The sequence below is a fragment of the Morchella sextelata genome (assembly GCF_020137385.1).
Source record: "Morchella sextelata strain SCLS chromosome Unknown scls_16, whole genome shotgun sequence".
NCBI classification, from domain to species: Eukaryota; Fungi; Ascomycota; class Pezizomycetes; order Pezizales; family Morchellaceae; genus Morchella; species Morchella sextelata.
The window spans coordinates 549,700-576,494 of record NW_025408631.1 but is presented as its reverse complement, the minus strand read 5'-3'; the positions used below and the strand labels follow the sequence as shown (position 1 = coordinate 576,494).

The following is a 26,795-nucleotide window of genomic DNA, read 5'->3' as shown; positions in this document are numbered from 1 at the left end:
CGCTCTGTGGGGAGGCTTCGGGGTTGTCGTGAAGCTGGATTCATTTGGGAGGGTTTTTTGGTCGGAGTAGTGAACCATTCATATCTTCTGTCACTAGAGTGAGATATCGGTCCTAAGATTCGGCATGTCTTCTCTGGTATGATAACAGCCCCCTCGTCCCATCTTTGAAGGGAACCATTCATAAGGATGGAAATTTTGCATCATGGTTTATCACTCGTTCTATCCTCCTCGCGTAATGAATCTTAATTCATTAATCCTCGAGTAATGATTGATGATGATTGATAATCAATTTAACAGCTCCTTCCAGAATTTTACATGGTAGTGGAGACTCGCGCTATTTGACTATCCATAGCTACCCTCGCGTCATTCCTGGAAAGCACTAGTCAAATTTGTCTGTGCGGCGGCGATTGCCCCCTCTAGGCTATGTACACCGTATAGACCTGGAATATGCTGTCAGAGAGTAGGATTGCGCGCTTAGTGGTGGCAGGGCATATCTCAGCTGTCCAAAACTATATATACTACATGTAACCCTGAAGAGTACTGGCTAAATTAATCAGGCAGTCTAACTTCGGAAAATAACCGTCATAACATATCACTCGGAATTCACCATGTTTCTAAAATTCGATTAGGCAAAGAAGCACGGTGAGTTTTTACTCTGGTGAAGTGCTCTATTCCTTATGCAGAGATATGTATTGAACCAGATCCAACTTTAGAACCTATGGTCCGGGTTGTTTCGGGGGAATCCGATACCAGAGAGCAGAGCGCAAACAGTATTCCTATTCTCTTAGGTGGACGATCAGGTGTGTGCTTGACCTTCAATACTCACTATTAAGCGTCCTCACGATCCCGAGAGAGAGACATCTCACCTCGGTAAACACTACTCAACCCTCCGTTTTTAAGGGAGTGTAGCGAGCTGTTGGGGCCCTGTTTCTCGTCGTCTCGAAGTTCCGCTGCTCTAAGGTTCACGGTTTCTGGAGCCATACTTCTAGCCTCCGCGAATCGAGTGCTCACTCATGACGCGCCAACCCACCACCATACACATTTTCACAGAGAAAAAAAGACATATATATTTTTATTTACACAACTTCTCTAAATCCCTAACCCACAACCTATAAGAGTCTAGATACACTGACTGTAGTAGTCATTCAACTTATTACAAGTCGATCCACTCACACAGCTCGTGCACCCAGTGAACCCTACTCCTCCACACTGTCCATACTTTGCCACCGCTGTACACCCACCAGCAGCCGCTGTAGTAGTAGCCGCCGCCGTACTACTCGTCGTCGTAGTCCTCGAAGTCGGCAGCACCGCACTCGTAGTACTCGAGCCCACCACCGAAGTCGTAGCTGTTAGAGCAGACGAAGACGTAGAAGAAGATGCAGAGCACCCAGACACAGTGTTACACTTCAACGGCAGATTCCTAGAGCTGTTTCCGACATGGAACGTGTAGCCCCCAGTGCCCGTAGCTGGGATGACCCAGTTCTGCCTCACTACATCCCACACGCTGATATCCTTCCTGGTGATGTCGAAAGTGACAGTCGCTGATGCTCCCGGCGCGATCTCGACCTTGCTGAAGCCACGGAGCTGTCTCACGGGCGTGTCGAAGCCGGTGTTGGCCGGGAACTCCACATACAGCTGTGCGACCTCCTTGGCTTTGACGGAGCCTGTGTTGGTGATTGTGACGGTCGCGGTGTACATCACATCCCAGAGCGCGGGGTTACCGCCCTGGGCACCTCCTGCTGCGGGAGCGGGCTGCGGGGTGGTGGTGTAGCCGGTGGGGTATGGGTAGGTTCCGGTTGTGATGGTGGTTGGCGAGTCGAGGTAGGGGTACACGTACTTGCTAATCCTCGAGGTAATTGCAGCAGGCCATGAAACCTCAGTGGCAGCGGGGATAGTGGTGGCGTAGGTTGGGACCGCGAGCTTTGCGGCCCTGGCGGGCGGGAGCTCAGTCGGTGTGCCTACTGTAGAAATCTTGAGGTCGCTGAAAGCGAAGGTAGAGTAGGAAAGACCGAAACCGAACGCATAGCGGGGGGTAATATTATTCTTGTCGAAATACTTGTAGTCGATGTACAGCCCCTCGGTGAAAGTTGAGGGGATAGCACCGCTACCACTGGTCACAATGGCAACCGATGGGCCCCAGTCGGATGCCTGCTTCCCAACGGTGTACGGGAGCTTTCCAGACGGAGAGACGTCACCGAAGAGCACGTCTGCAAGCGCATTACCAGCCTCCTGGCCTGGAAGATGTGCGAGAACGATGGCCTTGACGTTTGCAAGGTCTGCCCACTTCTCCATGATGATGGGTCCTACAGAGTGGATTACTACAATTGTGTTGGGGCATACATTAGCAACAGCGACGACGAGTGCGTCGCCGTTGTGCCAGGCAAAGAGGTCGTTACGGTCACCGGCGTTGTTTTCAACGGTGATGTAGCCCTCGCCAGAGTCGGAACTGATGAAGACGAGACACTTGGCGTTGGCGGTGCTGGCCATGGTGGTGATGGCACTAGTAACGGCATCTGTAAGGATTGATTGCGTGTTTGAGGCGCGGGCTGTAATGGCATCAATGGGGGTGCTGAGGTATGGGTAGTCTGCAGTACCGGACTGGGAAGTGCCAATGATCGGTTAGTAGGAAAATCAATATCAAAGGCCTTTGGGGGAAACGTACACCCCAGCCCATGCCTAGAACTCCTTGGTTGCAACCGCGATCAGTGCATCCATTAGGACCACTCGGGTTAGGTCCGGCATCACTGCCAAAAACCCTGATAACATCGCTGCTCTTCAGCGGGAGTACCGAGCCTTCATTCTTCAACAATGTAATCGCATCCCTGGCTACCGCTCTCGCAATATCCGCATGGTCTGCCTGCACATTGATATGGCTATTCACCAACACACTTGCTCCCGAGTTGGAACCCTTATACTGCACGTCATAATCCGAGCTACTCCATGAGCTGAAGGACAAATCTGGGTAGTTGGTGTCCTGTCCAAGCTGATACCATGCTGCAACTATACGCGTTACAGCATCGTTGAGGCGGTCGATTGGGACGGATCCGTTGAGGACGGACCGGGACAGCTCAGGTCCCCACATGGAGACACCGTCGGCCCATCCGGATCCATCACCAGGCTGGGTTTGGTCCATTCCGGCAAGAGCGGCGCCGACACCACTGCGTTGTGCGAGCCAATCTGGTTGGTTATGTTAGCAGTGTCAATGATCGTTTGATAGGAATTTGGGCCATACCAGCCATGACGTAACCTTGGAAACCGAGCTCGTCCTTCAGGATTCCATTGAGAAGTTTGCTGTTCTGGCAACCGTAGGATCCGTTTATCTAATTGTTTAATCAGAAAATGCTCGATCTGTTGGTTGCGGATTTTGCTTACCATGTTGTAGGAGCACATGACAGACGCCACACCAGCCCTCACACCCTCAGAGAACGCCCATAAGTAGGCCTCATGCATTGTTCTGTCATCAACATTGCTAGAGATCGTATTTGTCACCTGCCCATCTCCTCTAAAATGCTCCTGCTCATTGGCAATAAAATGCTTAATCGTCGCCTGCACCCCCGCATCCTGAATACCCTACTCGCACCCACATAATTTCCTGTCAGCATGATCATTACCCCTTCACCACTCAAAAAAAAGATAAAGACAAACCTTGACGGATTGATACGCTGCGACACCCTGCAGATAGGGATCCGAGCCAAAGCCTTCCCAGTTCCGGCCACCTGCCGGGGAGCGCCCAAGAGGGCCGACGGAGGGCCCGAGCAGAACATGCACGCCCTTTCCGCGGAACTCTTCGCCCATGGCGTTGGCGCGGGCGTACATTAGATCGGCGTCCCAGGTTGCGCCGGTAGTGATCCCGGCAGGGAAGGCGGTGATGAGGTCGGCGTAACGTACACCTAAAGGACCGTCTTGCGCGCAGAGGGATGGAAAGAGGCCGTAGACGGGGCCGGTGTTACCGACACAGCGGCCCTATAGGAATATGTAATTAGCTCAAGGGCCCTCAACTGGGAGGGGTATCGCAGGAGAAAAGCTGTTAATAGAGCTGGATTACCATTTGCCATCCGACACTAGTGGTGATGTTGACCTTCCCCGCGAGGGTTAGTTTGTTTACGAGGACACGGGCTTTCTCGTAGGAAGCGGTCCAGTCAGATACCCACCCGCCCTTGGGGGTGGGGTAGTATGGGGGGCTGGCATAGTTCTGGGCGCTGACAGAGGCTGTAAAGGAGAGTATACTCAAAGCGGATGCGGTAGTGAACTTCATTGTAAGAACTCAATTAGTGCTGCAGTATGGCAGCGCACAAAGTCTCTGATTTGATCACAGAAGGACAGCAAACGGTGTGAGGTGAGGAGCAGAAGATTCACGAGAGATGCCATTCTTTATATACATCGAGATGAAGGATGAGCGATCTGTAGGTCCTGAGGAATAGCCAGATACCAGGGATCGCGAGCTCATGAGGTCAGAGTAAATTAAGGTAGTTCAAAGAGAGGGGGCGGGGAAATTAGAGTATAGTGGAAGAGGGAGGATAAGGTCGATTATGACAGTGCCGACGGTGCCGGCGCGGTAGATTTAGCTCATGGCCATGGAAGAATTAAAGAAAAGAAAAAAAAAGGAAAATAAGGGAAACACTCCGCATAGTAGGGTTTGATTAATTGATGTGACCCCCTTGTACGCAGTCCTTTACCCCCCAATCTAGGCCCTGTATTTTGGCAGAAACCGGGAATGTTTTGAGTTGTACCTGCAGAGTTGCACCGTTGACCTGAAAGATCTTCCGCAATTCGGACCAGGAACATCGGTAGGCCGGCCCGGGGTGTCAGGGATGCCCCAGAAAAATTTAAAGACGGGGTTAGGGTAGTTTAGGTGGTGTGGAGAATAGGTACATGTAGTATGCATGATAACCTTGAAGTTGAAGGTACTGGAGAGAGTATCTTCGTGCAATATATATCTTAGATCAGCAATTGTTTCGAGAGGGTATAAGGATATATGCGTCTATCCTGGTTGCCTCTCACTTACAAAATCTCCGAAAGGAATATATTTTAGGCAGGTGGCTTTAGCACCAGAAGAAAATTACCTGGAATACGCGGTTAAAGAGCCAATCAGCGAGATTGGCAGCGAGGTGTTGTAAAGTGGTTGAATTTATCCTTTCTCGGTCTCGTGAGACAAAACGCCACCCCTTTGCAATTGAGGATCTTCTCGACGAACTGATGAAGCCGTGGTACCTGAAGCGATGAACCAAATGTACTTGTGATGATGATAGACGAGACAAGACATGACAAGAATCTGCACTAAAGTCTGCCCTTTCTTGACATCTGTTTCCCGTCCGCCTTTCGGCTACGTTTCTGCTAACTACACATTGGTCGCCTTACTAAGCAAATCCAGCCACAACGGTGGTTAACTAGAGTAGTTGTTGAACTGCTCAGGGCTTAGGGCTTTAAAGCCAAGGCTTTTGCCAGCGCTACAACTCACGGCGACAACAACACCACCCATCACCAACTATCACCCAACTATCACCACCTCTCACTGCGTTGCCGAACTCCCCAATCTTTCGGTCCACCATCGTTATGCAAGAATCGCTAAGCCTGGTGTTCTCATCTGCACCATGGGCACAATCATGAACTGCACCTTCAGGGCTCGACGAGGTCTAGACTTTGCACTCTGATACGGTAATCACTCAACCAGCAATTTGATTGGTCTAGGTCGGAAAACCGGCCAGTCAATAAGCTTAGGTAAAGACCCTGCTGCATAAAAGTATCATACATATGTTCAAGTTGAGAATTTAGATTTGCATATCCAAATATTTACTTTATAAATAACCCCCCCCCCCCCACATCTTCGGCAGCTGGGTGGGAAGCTATGAAAAAAATATTTATAATAAATAATAAATTCTTGCAAAAAATTCGGGGGGGCCGGACATATTCAAAAACTTGAACGATTTCTGCCGGTGTTTGCTGTCGATAAAAATGAGTGATCTGCTCAGGTGCATTTTTTCTTCCAGACAGGGTAAATCGTTCCACAGTTCACTTCCTTTATTGATTTACACTTGAGAATAAGTACTGATTGGTTTGAATCAGGAAGACAAGCGCCAACCACCGCTTTTTCCGTGATACTAGCAAGCATCACCCTCTCTCTCTCCCCCGCAGCAAGAAAATTGCTCACGGCTATCAAGCAAGCGCCTTTCAATCTATGTTTTGGAGGCGGCGCTTGGGTATTCGAGTGGGGGAAATGATGCTTTTGAATCAGACCTGGAAGCCAGACCACTTCTTGAATGATGCCCGCAAGCCAAAGAGGATACAGACGCATCAAAATGGGGGGTACCACCAGCAGGAGAATCTCGGTGGGAAATCGCGGCTAGGAGGCCGAACACACAGACGATATCGATTTTCCGTCGGTCGATAACCCCCCGGTAGAATACGTACATGTTATTGTGATGGGTGGGGGGAATGGCAGTCTGTTTACGAGGATCCGATTGCAACCGGCTTGCCACTATCACCTCATATCCGGAAGCTTGACGATAGTTGGCCAGCCCTGCTGGACAAGGAGGGGGTGGCTGAGGACTCGAGAAAGAGCATGTGCCTTTGGGTTGGGGGAAAGCGCCGGATATTATGCAGAGCACAAGCCTTTTTACCTCCATTCAGGTTTCTTTTCCCACGATGCTCGATGCTCGACATGGCGATCACTTATTCCAGGAAGGACTGGGCCTCCAAGGTTGGCCGTGGTGCTGACGAAAAGGCATGGGGGGAAGTCGGCGGACGCACAGAAAGAACTGGAATTAAGGCGTTGCCATCATACCCTGGCACTCGGGCGTATGATTGGTAACGGGTTTCAATGTCTCTCTCTCTCGCTGCAGGCATTGAAGTGCTCTGTGTGTGATGCCCGTGCATTACTGATTGTCCCACCAATGGTGTTTGCACTTTGAGTCCTTACAATTGAATCACGTTGTATTTCCCTTTGGACGACGCCTGCTTGGATTAGCATTAGAAGAAGGGTCTTTAGTGGCTACATTTCGAACATACGGTATAAATAAATGCCTCGGTGAGCGCTACCATATCCGATGATGAATAAAAATAAAAAACCGCGTCCATGTCCAACAGCTTTCCAGCTGGGTCTCAGACGACAGCCATTGGAATGCAAAGAAAGGGATCTGTGATGGATACAGTCAGTCACAGTCGCATTTTCATGACTACAAATTTTAAATCACGTTATCTTCCAACCAAGCAAGATGTATCACTCGCTCCGCCCGTGTTGGGGGAGTGAAAGGGTCAAAAAAGGAGAACTTCTTCAGGTCAATAAACCATTCGTACCAAGCGATGAGATCTGCATCCAATGAGATGCAGTCCATCGTAGTCTTGCATATGGGGCCATCGGATGTTGGACGAAATACCAACAGGGTTCTGATTCGCCCATCAACTGGTACCACTACGACGCATCTACGTCGCCTCATCGACACCCACAAGATAGTGGCACTTGCACCCCCCGACTTAATTGCGTGTAGATCATTGTAACATTACACTTCTCCCTCCGTACCTATCATATGTATACATAGTCGATGGCGTTGTGTCTTGGTGTTCTCCGATTGAGCACGGAATCATGGATAGTCACTCGTCATCATGCATTGATGGCCACTCATTCCCTGTGGCCTAATATTGGATAGACAGCTGCTTCTTCCGTAGTTATTACTGGATAAGAAACACATCGATTTCAGCTTTCGCTAAAGCTCGCTTCTCCACGATAACTAACCCATGTGGTGATTGAAAGTCAGCCACGTGCCCATCAATTAAACCCCTTCCTCCTCCTCCTCCTCCTCCCCCGACCCCTTTTTCTACACCTCTTTCTACACGTCCCCTGGCCAATAATCTTCTTGCTACCCCTCAGGCTACTGTGTATGCGGACTCCCGTGAGTAAATGATTTCTTAAAGCATAGACGACACAGTCTCATTATCTTGATTCATCCATTTCGGTGATCAAGATGTGTCTGAGCCTGATAGATGTTGCTTATCCCTCAGCTGTACTACAATGCAAAGATATCGGTTCTAAACTCTGCAGAAGACAAATAAAGCACATGACCAGAATTATATGCTGTCCCACACCTGCTTACCAGGAAAAACCCTCAACGGAGAAAACTATGGCGTAATTGTGTATCACGGATTGCTATAGGGCAATCTATAAATAAACCACTAGATTCAATTTCGTGTCGCCGAATGATAACTACATGTGTTGTTAGCTTTGACACGTTATGTCCGTGTTTACAAACAGTGTCCCTAGATAAGGAAGATGATCATAGGAGAATTTTCCATGGGAAGTTTTGTTTCAGCCGTGGCCTCGTAAGAGTCCATGTTTGTGGAAGTTGTTTCAAATTAACAACGGCCACTCAAAAGAAAAGGACCATAAGAACATATTACGGGGGAAAGATATTCCATCATAGGAAAATACCTCCTCCCGACCCCACCTCACCCCCACGCCTCAAGCCCAACCCAGAAATATTCTAGAAGGAAACCCGCCCGCAGCGATTGCGTTCCACTCGGCAAACCACGCTTATAAGGGCTGTGAGAGAAATAGTAGGAATGTCTATTACAATATAATGCTTTGTAGAGATGTGAATTAGAGCAATTACTCTATAATCGTCATCATGCTAGCAGCCGGTCCATTGTGTAACAAACGTTTGCTCGATGTGCGTTTGTTTCCCCGGTCCCGTAAACGGCAACGGGAGATCGCGAGATTCTAGAATCACGGGAGAGCACAACTCCACCCAAAGGAAGGATAGTAAACGTCGATGCCTAGATGTAGGTCTATTTGTGACCGGGAAGGAGGTGTGAGGGGGAAGGGAGGGGAGAAGGGCATATCTGCGATACATACCCCACATTTTCGGATTGATGATTGGGAGCCTTACTATTCGTTGTTCCTGCATCTCAAAGCCGTTATTACTGAGTATTATGCAGTGTTCTAGCCCCAACCAGAATGCAATTAGTAACAAGAAACCCTAACCCATGATTTCATTGGGTCAAACAGTAACCTCACTGTGATCCTGAGGTGTAAATCCGATCGAGTGAGTAATATCTTCGGTTCCCCACGACATAGAGAACAGAAGTTTGAGGCTGAGGGCTTAGATTTCTAATAACTGTTCACCAATCCATCCACAGACAGCAAGTTTGGTCTGGTAGACAGCCTGTAGGCACTCCTTCTTGTGTTACTGCGACGTTTTTTGTACGTTCACCACAATCGCTGTCAACACGGATATCGATCCACTTTCCCGCGATTTTGGTTTCCACGAGGACCTTAATCAATGCTTCTTTTAGGCTATGCGCAGACGTATCATTATGTCGCGCTGTCTACTCTATTTGATACAATTGCCTATGCCCGGAAAGTGTAAATATTAACATTTTATAAACACACTTTTGCAGCGACTAACTAGAAGTGTTGACTCACCCTTCGAAGGGATCTGGAGTAACGCTGAATGTGGTATTTCTACGCTGTAGTACAAACAACGACTCTGATCCAGTACACAAAGAATTCTCCGGCCGTGCCTGCCGACAACGTGGAAACCAAGCACCATTACATTAGAATTTAGCCATTAAGAAAGGGATGCTTCCTCGGGAAATTTGATGCGGCGAAGACGTAGTGGGTGGTGGCGTGCATATGAGTGATGAACTTCTCGTAGGTAGAGCTGGTAGGTTTTTAAGCCCACCCAGTACCTACATACCCCCGACATTGGCGATTACTCGCATCGGACTCCGGTATAATAACTTTTTTCTTTCGGATATAACTACCGCTTTTTGTCGGATCCTAACCGAATTCCTAACAGACACGTGTTGAGCACCAGTTTACAAGAAGAAAAAAACGAACAACGGCCAGCTGAAAGGGGGGATAGGGAAGTTCAGTACCCCATATTTCCAGGCTGTTTTATTAGGCGAAGGTTTACAGACCCGGTTCCGTCCCTCATTCCGATTGTTTGCCCTAAAGTATGTATGTATGTTCCAGATCTTTGGCCTGGTTGCCTGGTTGCCGGGTTGGGCCTCTAGTTTTACTCATGCAGAGCGGTGTTGAATAAAGTCTTCTCTGGCTGGGAACTGCATTTGAACATTGGAGTAAGTGATGATAGCTTCCGACAATAAAGTTTGATGGGCCGCATACTACTATCTAGAGAACTCACGTTTTTGTAAACATTCTGAATAGCTAGCTGCGGTGAATAAAGACGAAAGATGCTGGGTGGGTGAATTTCCCCATGAAGCAAGAGGGACGAAGTACTGATCCTTGCCTGCAGCAGCCACAATTCGCAAGGATATGGCTTCACCAGCAGCTCGGGAAGGCCGTTGAGCCCTCTTTCTGTATCACAGTTCCAGAACTTCCACATCCTCCACCTCTTCTTCAAGTGGCCAGTTGTCTTAAAAATGCACGTCTAGTAGTCTTTTATCCACACTATCTCTCCACCAAAACTTGCATGGGTTGAGGTTATTCGGCTAAGAACCATATCTGACGGAGGATCTGTGGACCTATATACTCTATGTATGTGTGTAAATATACAGTAAGAAGAGTGGGATCGGAGAAATACTTTTGCTGGGCTGACGAATATCTCGGGTTTATTGACTCTCACTCATTAATTGAGACCCCTTGACATAAAAGGGAACAGAAGCCATTATTTCCCGTCGATCCTGAAAGAAAGGACCGTGAGCGCATGGGAAGAAGTACAGTATGGTACATACATGCGGAGCAAAAGGATTTCCCCGGGGTATAAACGCCATCAGTGTGAACCACTACATGAAGGAAGAACCATTGATTGGGAATCAAGTGTGTAAGTGCCAGAAAGGGAGATGCATGGGATGGCAGAGTGGAATGAATGGATTAAGTGTCTTAATTACATGTAGCCACCTATATACACGTTGTCGTACCTGGCTATCGCAGTAGTCCTTTGAAGGTGAGATCCCGTTTGGGTTTCGACGTGGGCCCAAAGCAGAGCTAGAGTTCCACGCTAGGCTTTTACTGGAAAGGTCACCAAATGCGCAGAATGAGACCTGAACAGCGACGTCGGGCCTGATGTAAAACTCTTTGATCAACAGTACGTATTCAGAGTCTCAATCTCGTCTCCTGTTTTCTACAATCAGCAAGGAGCTGTCTGGTGTAGGTAAATCCTCTTAAGTAATGGGCGATGCACCCCCGCCAATCTGGGGATACCTAGTCTCGGGTCTCCCTTAAGCCACCACCGCGACCCACGTTTACTCGCTCCACACAGACCTTAAACACAAGCTTGGCATTGGACGCAAACAGAATAAGAACATGGGACTGGGAATGGGATGGCTTGACCTAACTGACGGCATGGGAAAAGAATGTTTTTTCTGCCCGATTTTTGAGTTGTCTTACAAACGACAGGCGCAAAAAAAGAAACATGCGGGAGGCGGGAGTGCCCCATCTTGGGAGGTAGCAGTGGTCGGAACTCATGTCTTTGTTTTCGAACTAGACCGGGGTTAGTTTGTTGGTCTAAAATGGCCGGATAAATCTTATCCATGGCTAACTTCAGATATCTCCCCAGTGACTACCCAGAATACATGTACCTACTGTACTTTTGGACCGGAGTGGACAACTATATTTCCGTATCACGTCTAACCGTATATACAGATGATGAATTATCGACACCTAAATCCAACTCCTTCTCCACTTGAACCACCACCACGACTTTCTTCTGGGCCTCCGTAACAACTTGTGTGATCAGCAAGTCTAGCCCTCCATTGAAGATCCCAAGTTGCCTGACGATCTTGAACTGACGATCTATGAAGACAGAGAGAAGCAAGTTGGAAGAGGAAAAAGAAAGGAAAAAAAAGAATTGAATGCAGTCCGAGTCACCGGGAACGGTTGGCTCTCCCCCTACCTACCTACCTAGCACATGTTGGAATCCCAGGGGAAACCCCCTGTAAAACCAATCTACTGTCTGATTGAGATTCATCCCACGCCATTTTCTTTTTTCGGTTCTAAAGGGCCTAGCTATCAGTTTTCATGTGGGTATAGCCCAATCTCTCTCTACCTCACAGAATCTAATGATAATAACCCTATGTAGGCTTCATCCTACCTGCCTACAGCCACCTCCACTATAAGTACGTGGCGGCGGCATGGTGTTTCGTTCTGTAGTCCTAACTTTGATTAGTGGGTAAACTGTCAGTCAGAGCACCTAAAGACCGCTGAGACTCGGAGGACTAGCGAGAAATCCAGAGACGAGGTGGGAAAATGTCCGATCCATGCCATGGATAGTATGATACATATGTACATACATCCACAAACATCGCAGCCAGACCCAGGACAGCGAATCGCTCTCCCGGAACTAGGAAGGCAGGCAGGCAGGCATCACACAGAGGTGCGGCAAGGTAGATGTTACCAAGTAAAGCATGTAACCTGGTTGGACGTTCGACGCACGAAACATTTTTCTCCCCACTTTGGCCAATATCTTTTTACTCTGGGGCTTCGGCACTTTTTTTTCTTTTCTTTCTTCGTCTTTCTTTTCCTTCAGACTCACTCGATCTACCCTCTACCAATTACCTGCAATGTTCCGTCAAACCCAATTATTTATCGTCCCTATCTTAATTATCTATCACTGGAGGTCAGTGCAAAAAGCGATAATCGGTCTGTGAATCCTTCACACTCATCCTCCCTTCAGTACTTATAACCCTAGAGTTTCCACCTATCTTCTCTTTCTTGCATCTCATACAGGTTGGTATACAGCGTCTACCTCATAAGGTTTTCACCCTCAAGTTTTACATTCTGTTCAAGACTGTCGCTACTTCTGCATACATACTGGCATCAAGGAGCACCATAAGTAACTCTAGTTGCTATTACCCAAGGCAAAGATTCCACGGTCATTCGCTGCAAGCTCTAGCCTGGGTAATTTCTGCATAAAATCATCATCTGCTCTCCCAACTGGTCGACATAATACACACCCTCCGCAATGCCTCTACTTGAGCCAATCACTTTCGTATCAGCTCCTATGCGCCAGGCAGCAGCTACTCCAGTCATTACGGACAAAGCTGAGAATTTGACTTCGTGTTCGTTTTTACAATCTTTTGAAGCTGGATCAATGACGCAGTGTTTACAACCATTGGTGACACCAACTGGCATCCACTCGTTCTCGAAATCTGACCCACCAACTCCTCCGCGAGGGCCCCCGCCGACCCCGCGCCGTAGAGCGCATAATGAACTGTCAAGAGCTTACCCTCCAACACCCCCTCGTGGCCCTCCGCCAACTCCTGGAGATGGGGATATCTTCAACTCGCTGTCTCTCTGTGAACCCCCTAGTCCACCAAATGGACCGCCACCAACTCCCCAGAAATACAAGGCTGATATTTTTGATTCCCTATCTCGACGTGATCCTCCTACTCCTCCTGGTGGGCCGCCATCAACTCCGGGCCACCGCGAGGACTATGATCTTTTCAATTCATTATCCCGGAGAGATCCCCCAACTCCTCCCAGAGGTCCTCCACCATCCCCATGCCGCAGAGATATTTTCAATGAGCTCTCTCGGTGCGATCCACCAACTCCACCTAGGGGGCCACCTCCTTCTCCAAGAGATTGTGACGATGATGGGCACTACAGTGGCTTATCTCGAAGTTCACCACCCTCCCCTCCTCCTGGTCCTCCACCAACCCCGCGAAGACGCTCGAGTAAATACAACACTTGGACCCCAGAAGAGACGGCTTTGTTGATTTCTGTTTGTAGGAGCGGTATTGAATTAGTGAGTCCATCGCGTTCATTGTTGAATTTAATAGCTTCCCACTTCTCAAGATCTGGGTTCATTTGACGTTCGGTTTTGGGTCTAGCGCTTACCAGAAGCTCTTTCTTACAGGGATGGTATCAAATTGCCGGCTTGTTTCACGGAAAAGATGGCGACGTATGCAGGCGCAAGTACCGAGAAATTCAACTCTCTGAACAGCCTCTTCTCAATGATTGTGACAACAAAAGGTATGTTGTACGCATAAGATGATCTGGAGTGCACCCGTTGAACGGATATACATGCGCATATCCGCATATTTGCTTTTTGATTATTGCCTCTTGAATTCGCGTATTTTTCTTTTCTTTTTACCTTCCATTGTTCTGATGCACGATTTGCTTGCAGCTACGAATCCTTGCTCCCGACCGATGAGGTTCCTGGGCTATCCCGTGGGCCGTCACCAGTGGGGTCTCCTCGTCTCACCATCAATTTTGATAGTGACGTGGAATGCGCTGTCGACTATGGGGTGAAGACAATTGCGTGAGTACTTGCCATTTGTAACTAGAGTCGCCCAAATTCATGCGCTGACGATTGCGGTTCCTGTTCCGCCTAGTAGCCACTTATCGGATGAACTGAATTCTGCCTTGGAAAAAGAGTGGGACAATGTCAAAGGCCGTGTCCAGAACCAACACGCGTTCTCTACATATTCCACAGGGATTTGGACGATGGCGCCCAGTTTTCTCGAGATGGCTGAGCTATAGTAGCCTTTTACTTGGGTCGCAACCAATACTGAAATCAAGACCAAATGTGATTTTTCCCCTTCCTCTGGTGTCACCGGAATAGATTGTGCAGGACTTTTTTGGGGGGTGATGGGATTCTGGCAACGGCGCGGGGTTCAATTTTCTCTCATCCTTTAGAGTTTTATCTTTTATTTTTGAATTGCTTCACAAGATTATTGTTGTTATGAAAACTATTTGTTTTTATTTTCTCCCCATCTCGTTTAGTTGCGTCTTTTGTGACCCTGAATTCTTTCAGGTCGTCTGTGGGTATCAAATGTTATTAGTTAGATGACTTCTTTTACCTCTCATCACCTCTGATGTGCGGGACAAAAAAAATTTGCGGCTACGTACGATGGTGTTGAAACATGGGGCTGAAGTGTGGGGGCCGAAGATGGGATGGTGGCCGTGCTCTAATTGGCTTTTTAATAGAAAGATAAAACACTGCGTGCGATTCGATAGCCTTTGTGCTAGAGGTCACGGATTAGAGTGGATGATAATTGGACTTTAAAAATAGATAGACACTCGTGTTAGTATCGCAGTAGAGACTACAAACACAAGTGTGTACAACAGTCGGAACCTTTAACTTCTTTGGTGTGCCTTCTAGACTCTCTGTATACTGAAGGAAATTTAAAAAATTCACATCATTGCCACAAACCTTCTTTGTCACGGCAAGAAATTTATGTCCTCTTTTTGAAACATTAATAGACACCTCTTCAATTGCAAGAAGTGACCGCGCGCGGGGAGGATAAAGGAGGATAAGGGCAGGATACCGAGGGTCCGTCCACCCGATAATTAAGGGCCGCATAATGTTCAGCTGGTGGCCATAATATATACCTACCTACCTACATGTGGTAAACATACAGCATGTATAACGGCTTGTTTGCAAAACCTGGTGCCAGGAAACCTCGATACCGGGATTTTCAATCATTGAGACAATCTTCTTCTGCCAAGCCACGTTACCTTTCACTCAGTGTCTAGGGTTAGGGTTGCAATTATTCGAGTTTCATCTGGAACAGACGCGGCTCTGCAGGGAGAAGGAAAAAATAAATAAAAAAAGAGTGATTTCAAACATTTCCCCTCGTGTGTGACCGCCTCCTGCCCTCTAAGTGCTTCTTTGAGGCGACGATCAATCTTATTGTCGCCACCTTTCTTCCTTTTCAGCTCTCTGTTATGGATCTTCTTTGGCCACTCGATCGGCTCCTTGGCCCGGAGTTGGGGATCCATGTTGGATTGCGTTAGTGGATCCGGGGGTTCCTGTTATTAGTGCGATGTGAGATTCTGTTGATCCATGTTGCATTGTTAGGTTGGATCGCTGGGTGAGGGGTGTTGAATATGCGAGTGATATGTTGTGATTGAGTGAACTGGTAGGATGCTGCTAGTCTTGTTACACACGGGAAGTGACTCGATTTGGGTTCCATAGTTCAATACCCGAGGATGCAACCATAGCAACATGGCGCAGTGGAAGCGCGCCGGGCTCATAACCCAGAGGTCCCACGATCTAAACGTGGTATTGCTATCAAAAGTTTACTTTTGTCTCTTTTTTGATAGGATCTGTCAAGATGAAAAGGCTTGATCTACATTACATGTAGTACTAATAGAAGTCGATTACATAATCGGATCTACATTCAATTTTATCACAGCAAAGTCTATGGGGGAACCTTAGAGACGGAACCAGAAAAGTGCTAGTGTATCCGTAGATACAGTTCCAAGAAAGGCGTTTGTGAAACAACTACCGTATCTGGAGAATTATAGAGTTGATGTTGTACCGACCGGGGTACCATGTTATTTTTGCACTTTTACATTGCCACAATATCTATTGCATATCCCTTTTTGGTACTGTATTGTTAGGTCATGTAGAAACTATACTTCTTCTGCTCACGTACTACATGTAATCACCCTCGACGGGTAGATCTACCATACCAGGTGCACTAAGCGATTTGGAGAACTGGTAAGGGTTGCATTTTCCCCACAGATTTCATGACTATAGGGTATTCTTCCTATAGTTTACTATACTCTATTTATCGTCATTGTAGATCTCTTAGGCTATATCCCGCCACCCCAATCCTACCGGGAAGTTCCGCATCACTGCACGCAGTGCGGGGTTCATTTTTTAAATTTCTTTTGGAGACTGCTTCGATCTACCTTCCCCTACTTTCAAACTAATCACCCACTTCATAATCGGTTATTTCTTACTCAAACATACTTCTTGCCAATCGTTCAGGTATGCTACCACGCTCATAGCTTTCTCTGGGGAGAAAATGCCTCCTACGAATTTCGGAGGGTCGCCGGCTCTATCATATGTGATCTTTGAAGTCAATTACTCCCTGACCAGAGCTGAGAATATATCTGAATTTGTGGAACTTACCAAGTAAGTAATACAATGGTTTTGATAGAGACATTTCCTTATTTTCTTGACTCGAGTATATTTGGAGACTGCTAGTCATGAAATATCACTCGGGTCTGGTCTCTGGTTGTTGTTTTTAACCCATGGTTGATTGAATGTTAATTCATTTATTGTTTTGCTAACCCATTCTTGGTATGTGGCCCGAAAATATTCGGCCTAGTGACTAAATTTAGTCACCTTTGAATATATGGCCTTTCAAATGATAGTACAACCGTGTTCGAACACAAGCCTTGGTGCTCTGTCTTGTCGAAGTCGACCTCCAGCCACGTCTATGAATTAATAGATTGATCAACCTTCGCCATTTTGATTCCTACATGCCCTGTTTCTTCACTATCTCGTTCTATTGAAACAGCTCTAATGGAAATTACGGCGGTGTTCCGCATTGAGATTTCACTATTCCTGGGTGGGATCATATGCTGTCACTCGGAAAACCGAATATTGTGAAGCTTAGGCTACAAGACGAGCCTCTACCCTTGACACCTCTCAAACAGGTTCATTATGAACACTAAGCTACGGGATGTCGTGTAATTTGGCCCTAACTCAATATAAAAAATTCTTATATTTCAGCAGCTTGTATGACAGGAAAACAAGAATCGGTACCGTCTGGAATACTTTAATGGATTCTAGTTCCAGGCATAGATATCCTAGAAAGTTTGACTCAAAGAAAAAAGAAATAAAACTGTAGCTATGTATATAGAATCTCTCTAGTAGGAGTGGAAATGCATCAATTTTGACGTTTCCCATACAAAAAGCTGCGAGATACACATTATTTGGTGCAATAACCGCATTACTTTGTGTTAAAGGCATTCCTGTCCCAGTACCGACACTTTATCAACACCTTTACTGACGACTTTACTTGTTAAAGGCATGTTCAATGCAAAAAATATGACTTTACTGATGGTTTCCGGTGTTTCCCGTTTTCCGCCGGAAAATCAATATTTTCCTGTGAAGCCCCTCGAGATAGTTGAGTCCCCCAAATAGAATATTTCGATGGGGTCATCAAATGGTATCTGGCATCAATGGGCTTGTAACAGTTGGGGAATACAATTTAACTTTGGTGGATCCATTGTTCGGCATATACATGCAGGATACTCTGACTTGATGCTCCTGGTATAATAGTAGGATGTCTTTTGATGATTCGATTCATTGGCGATGGCCTTGATCAATCATGTGAAGCATCACCGGTGGCCAAAACTTATCCCCCCCTCTGTATACGCCCAAAATGAGTGACAGAAGCGTGACAGGTAAAGGTGTCCGTAAAGTCGTCGGTAATGTCATTTGTAAATCATTAAAAAGACGTCTGTAAAGTCGTCCAATTTCCCTTAAAACGACTTTCCCTCTGCTAAAATATTGACATTACCCACGTAAATCCAAGCTCGAAAAACGACTTTACGAACGACTTTACTGAATATTCTAGGTACACATTTCCACTCCCCCTAGAGTCTTCCCTGGACGGGGTGAAAATATTGATACCAACAAAAAAAGATTCTGGTAGAAACACTGCGTCCTTCTTCCGGAGTCAAAGAAGAGCCCCAGAGAGAGATCGTGATACACTTAATCTTTATGCCAAGCTATAACTTGCTAGTCAGTGTCCAGAACTGATCGATCCATAAGTAACTCACACACTCAATTGGGATGTTCTATCCTGTTCAGAGAAAATGAAGAAAAAGTGACTAGGTCAGGGTAACGAATTGAGATTTACTTGAAAGCGGTAATTTAGGCAGCATTATCTCACAGGAACCCGTTGAGAGGGCGTTCCAGAACAACATCCCCCATGACTAAAAACAAAAGAAACAAAATCCAAGGAACAAATTAATTAATCAATAACGGCGAGTCCTTACCCTATACGTATACTCGTAACACCACTAGAACCCCCATTATACTCAATATCGAAAAATTCATTAGTTCAGACTCTTCACTTGAGAAAGTTTAAGCACTACTCAATCTTGCATCACTTTCCTCTTTCAAATATATTTGGCGGCGCAAGAAGGTACACTCTGACTCGTCAAACAAGTGACCTGATGCCTAGATGTTCTCGTATGCGTATCGCGAGCACGGACGGAATTATCGCCAATCACTGGCTGCCGGGCTTATTGGGTGAAGATTCAGATGCCATACTATACTCCAGAACCTCATGTGAGTGTAGAATAGCGTGCATGTGCACCTCGGCTTTAAAGCCGAGGCAGGTTATGGTAAAAGCTGCCGGGGTGCGCTGAGAGACTCGATAGGCTGAGTGACGGCATTGGGCAGGCGTTTTTAGAGTTTTGGTGAAGGCGCTATTGCCTGTTGGCAGGTCGACTAGCATTAGGTCGAGACACAGGCTGCGTTATCTGCTCCTCTGCTCCTCTTGGCGCGCGAGTGATATACTGTGATGATCGCTGACACTACATGTAAGCACTAAGGACAGAGAGTTAGATTAAGTTTAGGTTAGTATATTTGGGCTAGCTTAGTCCCGTGCCTACATGTATCTCCTCCTAGAGACAGCTTGCCGTTAGGTCTAGTTGGCCGTGTCCCCTGTTCTGTTCCAGTACTTTCTTTCCCCACTACCAGATTTGTCTTCGCCTGTTCGCCACTGTGGTTCACGCCTGGTGCTGCTGTCGGGAGAGCTTCGTGATGGAAAGAATTGTTTGGGATGAAAGTATAGTGGTTAACATATGACAAGGAAATAAAAGATGATAAGAAGGTTTGTGTGTGTTGGTAAAGAAAACAGAGCAGTCACAGTAAGTCCCCTTCGATACTTCTTCGCAGAACTCTAATGACCATCATCTCAGCGGCTATGGGCTCGGTACTGGGGTTGTGGGCTTTTGCCGCGGAGTTTAGGCTCCGGAGATGGTTTCAGACTAAAGAAATGATCATGTTGTACCTTCACGGTGAAATGTGGGAATTCACTATATCCCTCCCTCCATCCCACCCATCCTATTCTTGGGTTTCAACGGCATAATGGCCCGAAAGGAGCTGAAGACTGATCCTTGAGCCCAGCTGTTCCTACGATAGTTGTAACGACTAGAGATGTGTTTGTGTATATGTTCAGCCGTCATTATGTAGTGGGGACTGAGGGCAGATGGGAAGATCACACTGTTCCGACAGAGCTTGAGAGAATAGGCTAACGAAAATATTTTGAGAAGAGAAAAGTGTGTATCGTAGACCCTTCTCTACAAAGCGTCTATCTACTTTATAGCTAGATAATAGTTATAGCTTCGATTCAACTTTCTTTTCGAGATTCTCGAACCCCTCCTCACCAACCGTCCATTCTATTCCCTCCTTCAATCCCCACCACTCCTCTAAGGCTTCTTTACCCCCTTCTCCTGGACTCAGTGCTCTCCCTGACCACTGTTCACCTTCTCTTTCTTTAAACGCCTCCGATCCCGTCAACGTCACAGCCGGCCTCTGTTCAAATCCACTTTGTTCCAATTCGCCATATGACAGAACCGGCGTTACACACGCATCTGTCCCGTCAAATACACTCTCCCACTCCGCTCTCGACCTCTCCGCAAATCTCTTTTCAAACAACGCTCTCAATGCTTCCCAATCACGTCTATTCCCTCTATTTGGTAAGCTCTCCGCCTCTTCGCCAAACAGCCCCTTCACAAACACGTGGTAAAACCTCTCCTCCAATGCCCCAACCGCCATATACCCCCCATCCGCACACCTATAACACCGATAAAACGGTGCGCCCCCATCCAACAGATTCTCCCCCCTCTCCCTATTCCACGTCGGTGTCTTCACCAAAAACCTCGGAAACATCGCCAAATACGCTGACCCATCTACCATATTTGCCTCCACGACCTGCCCTCTCCCACTCACACCCCTCGAAACAAGCGCCAACAATATCCCCATAAATGCCATCGCCCCGCCGCCCGCAAAGTCGCCCAATATGTTCGCTGGCGGCGACGGCGGCGCTCCCGCAGCACCCAGGAGTGAGAGCGCGCCTGAGACGGCAAGGTAATTAATATCATGCCCAGCCATGGCCGCATACTTCCCGTCGCGCCGGAAACCGGTGAGGCGCGTATATATGAGCCTCGGATTAGCTCTACACAGCATCTCTGGGCCGAGCTGCAGACGCTCCAGCGTCTGTGGCCGGAACGGGTCAATCAGGACATCGGCTGTGAGGAGGAGTTTCTGTAGGAGCTTGTTTCCGGCGGGAGACTTGACGTTGAGTGTTAGCGAGCGTTTGTTTGATGCGAGGAGGTCCGGCGTGGGAGTTTGGGTCCCGTCGTGGCGGTCGATTCGGAGTACGGATGCACCGTAGTCGGTCAAGAGCTTGCCGCAGAAGGGGCCGGGGGCGAGACCAGCGAATTCGATTACGCGGAGGCCGGCGAGAGGTAGGGGCTGGGAACTCATTGCTAGCTAATTGTGAGGGAGATATTAGGTTCGGTGGGAGTTTATGTATCTACAATCTAAAGTACAATATGGCGATATCGGGGTTATGTTGGGGAGCTGTCGATAGCTTGAGCCGAGGCCGAGGTACAGCGGTCGTGTTGTGTTACGTCGCTAAGTAAGGACGAGATGCACCCCACAGTTTGTGGCCAATAATCGGCGTTACTATGCAGGGTTGTGGTTAGGTGGTCTGTGCAAGACAACTTGATGGGGCGACGGAGAATTGCGGACCCCACGCTACTAATGGGTAAGGAAATTGGCGTAGGATATCACCAATGGGAGCTTAGTCGGAGCAAGCTGACAGGAAACAGTCGCAGATAAGTATGATTAGTTAAACTGGGTTCTAATACTTCATGGACGTGATAAGCATGGAACATACTCTAAGAGTCTATTTTGTCTACCCGGCCATAATAGACGCGCTTATGGCGATTCGCGACCATTTATATACAGACATGTTGAGTACTTGGAGTAAAGAATTTGTGGTTTACCATCGACTCTGGGGTTGTAGTAAGATTCTCTAAGAGAGCTTTCCAGAATTAGGGAGCTTTGGCCTTGTAGTGTCGGCAGAAACAATGTTTCGCGGCTGTGGTTCTAGCTTGGTAGTAATCAGATTGGATACGTATATCTAACCGGGATATGAAGTAGAACTAGAACAAGACAGTGTCTGAGTCGGCCCGGCTTTTGGGCCGGAACCTTCAGGCCAAAAAGGTAGGCTTTCTTAAATCTAGACTGTCTCCGCTGTATTAAACGTTGTGCCTATAAAAAGGCTATACGAGAAATGTAGAATGTCACTGCGAAAAGGGTCCTGCTATCATCTACGAGGAACGTTTGCTCTGTGCGGTCGAAAATCACTAGAAGTATGTAGTCATCTCCTGTGAAGAAGATAAAAAAAGGCCCCGTAAGTACATGTATCTACTGCACACGAGAAGAGAAGAAAAAAAGCTTATTGGTATTAAAAATATCTGTTATTTACAAGAAGAAAGTGAAACTAGGAAGCTATTTACAAAAAAAAAAAACTATTAATATTTACCAAATGAAGCTATAAAACCTACAAACGCAAAAGGAACCCTAACCCACCAAACATCACTGCAACCGTAGCTTCGCCGGTCCCCGTAAATTGAAAACGAGGAAACCAGAGAAAGAGCCATGTTCCCGGTTTCATTAAGAAACCGAGAGAGCCAGGGGACTCAAGAGAGATGGGGTGTGGTGCCGAGGGGTAGTCTCAACTGGAGACTAGCCCAACGGAAGCACGATGGAGTTTTAAAGAGATGGGGGAAAGCTGCGCATTTATAGTAAAGTCGTGCCAAGAGGGGTTTGTTGGTTTTGGTCGCTCTATTATTAGAATAATAATAAAATAAAGACGCCAAGGCTAAAAATTCTCAGCAGTGGGTATTGCTTAGCCAGGAAAACGAGGATAACCAGTGTATGTGTAGATTCTAGTTCGTTTCTAGTGTGCTGGTGAAGTGTTTTCGGAATTGATAATTTGAGTTTCGTGGATTTTTGTGATCCTATGGTCGTATAAAATCCCTGTACGGCAACACCACTTCAGCTATTCTGGTGCCGTTCTCGAATATTTCCCAACGCTTCAATAAGAGCTGGAAAGGTTGAATGATTGGTTCGGGCAGCCAGCCGTGGGTAATTTGTCTATAAAATCAAAGAGATCGATCAAGTACCGAATCTGTCCTAGGTGGCGCCTGGGCGCGGACGTGGGGGGGTTGCCCGCGTCCTCGTTGCGAAGAAAAGTACTATCTAGCGCAAGTGGTTAATATATCTGGTCATAGATCAAATAGGATAGAGTATGTTGGACAGTATGGTTTCACAATGATCGAATATCGAGTGATAATCCGTGAGTTGAAGAGAGACACTGGTGTGGCGTGGTTACGTTCTGTATAAAGTTTGTTTTCAACTGATGGATACCAGAGAGCGAGAGTAGAGTTAAGAAGAAGTTTGTCCCCTTCAGCTGCTGGTAAGGCGTGGCGGTAACTGCATGTAGGCCTAGAAAAGGTCTTGCAGCTTGATTAATCGTATTCCTCCCACATATTATTGGCGCAAGGCGTATGCTAATCTTAAATTTAACCCAATAAGTACAGCCCGAGGTAGTTCTCACCTTAGCTTCAGCATTACTCCGCCCTATTAATTCGTCGGTACTCTAACAGCGGCTAGCTAGCCAACAGATCCTGATTGCAATATTCAGCGAGGAGGTGTTTTTTTTTTTTTTTAGAAGACGTATTCTCTGCAGAATTTACTTCTTCCCAGCTGTCCTTTTCTCTTATTGGCTACCATCGTCTACTTGCACATTTGGTCCTGCACGTGATCGAGTGACACCGTATGACTGAAACCGTCTTTCTGCTGTACCAGCGGAGATGTCAGGTCCTGTTCACATAGGCTGAGACTTACAAAACACCCCTCATCGCTCACCATTTCTGCTTGCTTGCTGATGAGGGAGTTGTTATATGGTAGACGCGGGCTATAGTGTGGAGGGGGGCATGTTTGTGAGTTTGTATGTTCGTCGGGGGAGTTCGGCGAGACCGTAGCGCAGTGATCCATGCAATCATCTTGAAATGCGCAGGATGTTTTGACTAGTGGGATATACACCCAGTAGATATATATGAGAATAGAGCACTACAGGATACCCTCTTACAACCAGAGGCTTGGTCTTAAGTGGCTCCATTAGCTACGATTTGCCCAATAGTTCATCATCGTGGAGCTGGGGTGATGGCGTGTTTTGAACGATCTAAAATTACCTGTATCTCGACGTATTCGTAATATCCCGCCAGGATAGGGCCGAATGGCCTGCAGAGCCACACGGATGCTCGTATTCAAGATACAGAATTGGTATTCAATACCTCCTTCCTCTACTCTGAGTCCTGTGGTATTGGTGCCGGCCGAGCCAGCGCTGGAGGAGTGATGTAGGCCCGCTCTCTCCGAGTTGTGAGAAGGCCCAAAGCACCCATATCAGCCGTGACAAATAGAAGATGGATGACCGAAGTTGTAGTCCAGGGTAGGATTTTCTAGATGGAGTTGTGTAAATGGTTGAAAGTTGGGGTTGACGTTAAGAAGATCACGGATACGTATTCTCCCCTCGCAGACTCGAGGCTTTAGAGGTAGCATGGGGCGAGATGAGCATGAGAGAAGTCGTATTGAACCAGACTCTATCATCCAGTCAGTACACCTGGTCACGAATAAGTACCCACGGTGGCATAATCATCGCCTCTGAATCTCCCACACTCATTCTAGCCCGTTGATCACCTCTCGCCCGCCACCAGACCCCACGCTCGCCATGTCACCGCCTTAACCCTTCACCAACCCTTCGCCCCGCCAGTCTCACCCACTGGAGCGCGAGCTTAATCCCCAAACGGCGCCTCTCCATGCTCGACGGAGCCTGGTCACACTAGGCTGCAGCACGACTCGCGTCTGGCTCTTGGTAGGATGAGAATGTCAGGGTGACGAGAGTGATGAGAATGGTCATGTTGCAGGTTCCTGTTGTTGTTGTGTCTTATGGAGGGAATTCTAGTCATGGTGGTGATGGTGGTGATGGCGTGTGCGTTCTCGTCATAGGATGTCACTCGGGCTACAACCACCTCACGAGCGAAACTGTAACGCCCTACTATAGGTGCCGATAGACTGTAACCCCCCCCATTTATTAGCGCCATACTCTAAGCACGGTTTGTATCGAAACCACGTACGCTGTATTTTGCTTACATCGAAAAGATCCTCGTTTAGGACCACACTTCCCGCTTCGATTTGGGACCGGCAGTGCCAGTTGGACTATGGACCAAGATAAGATAAGTCCACCAAGCCCTCTTACGCTGGAGTGGGGTTTAACAATGAGTTGAAATGCACTAGAGTAGGTGTCTAAAGCGGTTGTGACTGGAGAAGTACATTGTAACGAGTTAGTACGACCCTTGAGGAGTTCGTGGGTGCCGCCCAAAGCTCAAAAAAACGGAGCGAAAAAAAGAAAGAAAAAAAGGAATTCCGTGTTGCAAGGTCCAAAACGGCAAAAAGGAGAGGCATCCCGCTCTGCTCCTTTACCCAGCACCAAGTGTATGTTTTCCCACAAGTCTGAGAAGTTCGAACTATCGACCTCGGCCCCTCTGGGCGACACTTCAGCTTGTTAGGCCACAGGAAGTGGTTGATGGCAGATAATTTTCTAATTCCCTTAAAAATTCATGAGCGCTAGTGAGTCGGTAGCATACTTCCGTCCTCCACCGTGACCCTCGAATACTACATAACACTAGCAGTTGAGGGGACTCGCGACCGCGAGTTTGATCTTTCCAGTTAATTGTATATATACATATCTCCCCAATATGGGACGCCCCCCCCCCCCCCCCCCCCCAAACCACCCACCTCCCTCCCCCACCACCTTCTGTGAATCGACCTCCCCTTGGGTGGGGCCTTCCATCACGATCCCCCCCCGGGGCCAAGGTCCTCCTCCGCCAGTGAAGGGACCTGTTGAACCCGTTGCCATTTGGTTGATACCCCGTTGAAGGCCTCCTACAGATACCTCACATGTGGTTTATACTATCGATATCAGGACACCGCAAATCGACCATTTTTCATCTTTTCCCACTCCGACGTCGGCCCCAACACCACCACCGTCACCGACACAGCAGCGTTCGAACATCGCTTCAATAGAACTCATCATCTTCCATCAACCCCACCAATGAAAAACGAAAACTTACCATCTCTCAAGTCTAACTGCGCTGAGGTACGTAAGTGAACAGCTCTAGTCCCTTATGGCGTTTCACCACCCCTCAACCCCCGTTTGCACCCTCCCCTCCCTCTCCTACTTGTCTTCATCCTCTAACGTGAGTACCACCTAGACAGTCTGACCACCAATTACCACCCAAGATGAGATGGGGTGGTTGGTAAGAGCAAATGTTCTCGTTCTAGCGCTGGGTGTCCTATGAATGTCCGGTCAGGGCCCATCACTCGCTGGAAGACTCTCAACAGCCTGTACAATTGAAGAATTTCTAGAACAGGCATACCTAGTACCTGAGATCATCCTTGGGTTCATTTTCGAAACGGCTGACTGGGGGCTTCGAATAGTTCATGGGAATTGACCTTGGTATGTGCTCTAGCATCTGGGTTTCGGAACTTTTCTATTTACCCATTGATGTGGTATTCAGCTTGGCATCTTCAATTACTTACTTCTCTACTACCTGACTGTGGGTTCGGCGATTACAAGTTTACACACAAGAACTGGCCCTCAGTTCACAAACGAATTGGCTAGAAAGCTTCCTTTGACAGGGACTCGGGTGCATTCGGTTTTTCACTTGTGGTTAGACTTGGGCTATGGAGTACCAAACGCTGCTGCGGTGCTTGGGTTAACCCTATACATAGTCGGATACAAATTTCCTGGTTCGTTTCTGGACATAGCAGGAAGCATGTATGCTCGAGAGGCAGATACAGTGAATGAACACCTGCATAACTGCTCGTACAGGCTAGCTATAGGTTGATTTCCCAGGATATTATAATTTACAGGATCGAGGCGCCACAATATTAGTGTTGATACACAGAGTATACGTAGGCTTTCGAGCTTTAATACAAAACTGTTGA

The 26,795-nt window shown here is 47.4% G+C and overlaps 4 protein-coding genes across 4 annotated transcripts; 1 reads left to right on the top strand and 3 right to left on the bottom strand.

The window, feature by feature from the left end:
- Window positions 1–1,273: 1,273 nt before the first annotated feature.
- H6S33_003855 (uncharacterized protein) lies at window positions 1,274–4,255 on the bottom strand (the record flags this gene model as incomplete). The annotated part of the gene is made up of 7 exons (XM_044835198.1): window positions 1,274–1,346; window positions 1,406–2,598; window positions 2,663–3,177; window positions 3,233–3,320; window positions 3,373–3,570; window positions 3,646–3,963; window positions 4,046–4,255. The coding sequence occupies 7 exons, from the start codon at window positions 4,253–4,255 to the stop codon at window positions 1,274–1,276; spliced, it is 2,595 nt and encodes an 864-aa protein (XP_044691389.1).
- Window positions 4,256–12,917: 8,662 nt separating this feature from the next.
- Window positions 12,918–14,437, top strand: H6S33_003854 (uncharacterized protein; the record flags this gene model as incomplete). The annotated part of the gene is made up of 4 exons (XM_044835197.1): window positions 12,918–13,700; window positions 13,812–13,927; window positions 14,082–14,216; window positions 14,293–14,437. 4 exons carry the CDS (start codon window positions 12,918–12,920, stop codon window positions 14,435–14,437), a joined length of 1,179 nt encoding a protein of 392 aa, XP_044691388.1.
- Window positions 14,438–20,048: 5,611 nt separating this feature from the next.
- Window positions 20,049–21,200, bottom strand: H6S33_003853 (uncharacterized protein; the record flags this gene model as incomplete). Its single annotated transcript, XM_044835196.1, has 1 exon — window positions 20,049–21,200. One exon carries the CDS (start codon window positions 21,198–21,200, stop codon window positions 20,049–20,051), a length of 1,152 nt encoding a protein of 383 aa, XP_044691387.1.
- Window positions 21,201–23,522: 2,322 nt separating this feature from the next.
- On the bottom strand, window positions 23,523–24,363 carry H6S33_003852 (uncharacterized protein; the record flags this gene model as incomplete). Its single annotated transcript, XM_044835195.1, has 5 exons — window positions 23,523–23,582; window positions 23,655–23,815; window positions 23,878–23,892; window positions 23,981–24,096; window positions 24,308–24,363. The coding sequence occupies 5 exons, from the start codon at window positions 24,361–24,363 to the stop codon at window positions 23,523–23,525; spliced, it is 408 nt and encodes a 135-aa protein (XP_044691386.1).
- Between the last annotated feature and the right edge of the window lie 2,432 nt (window positions 24,364–26,795).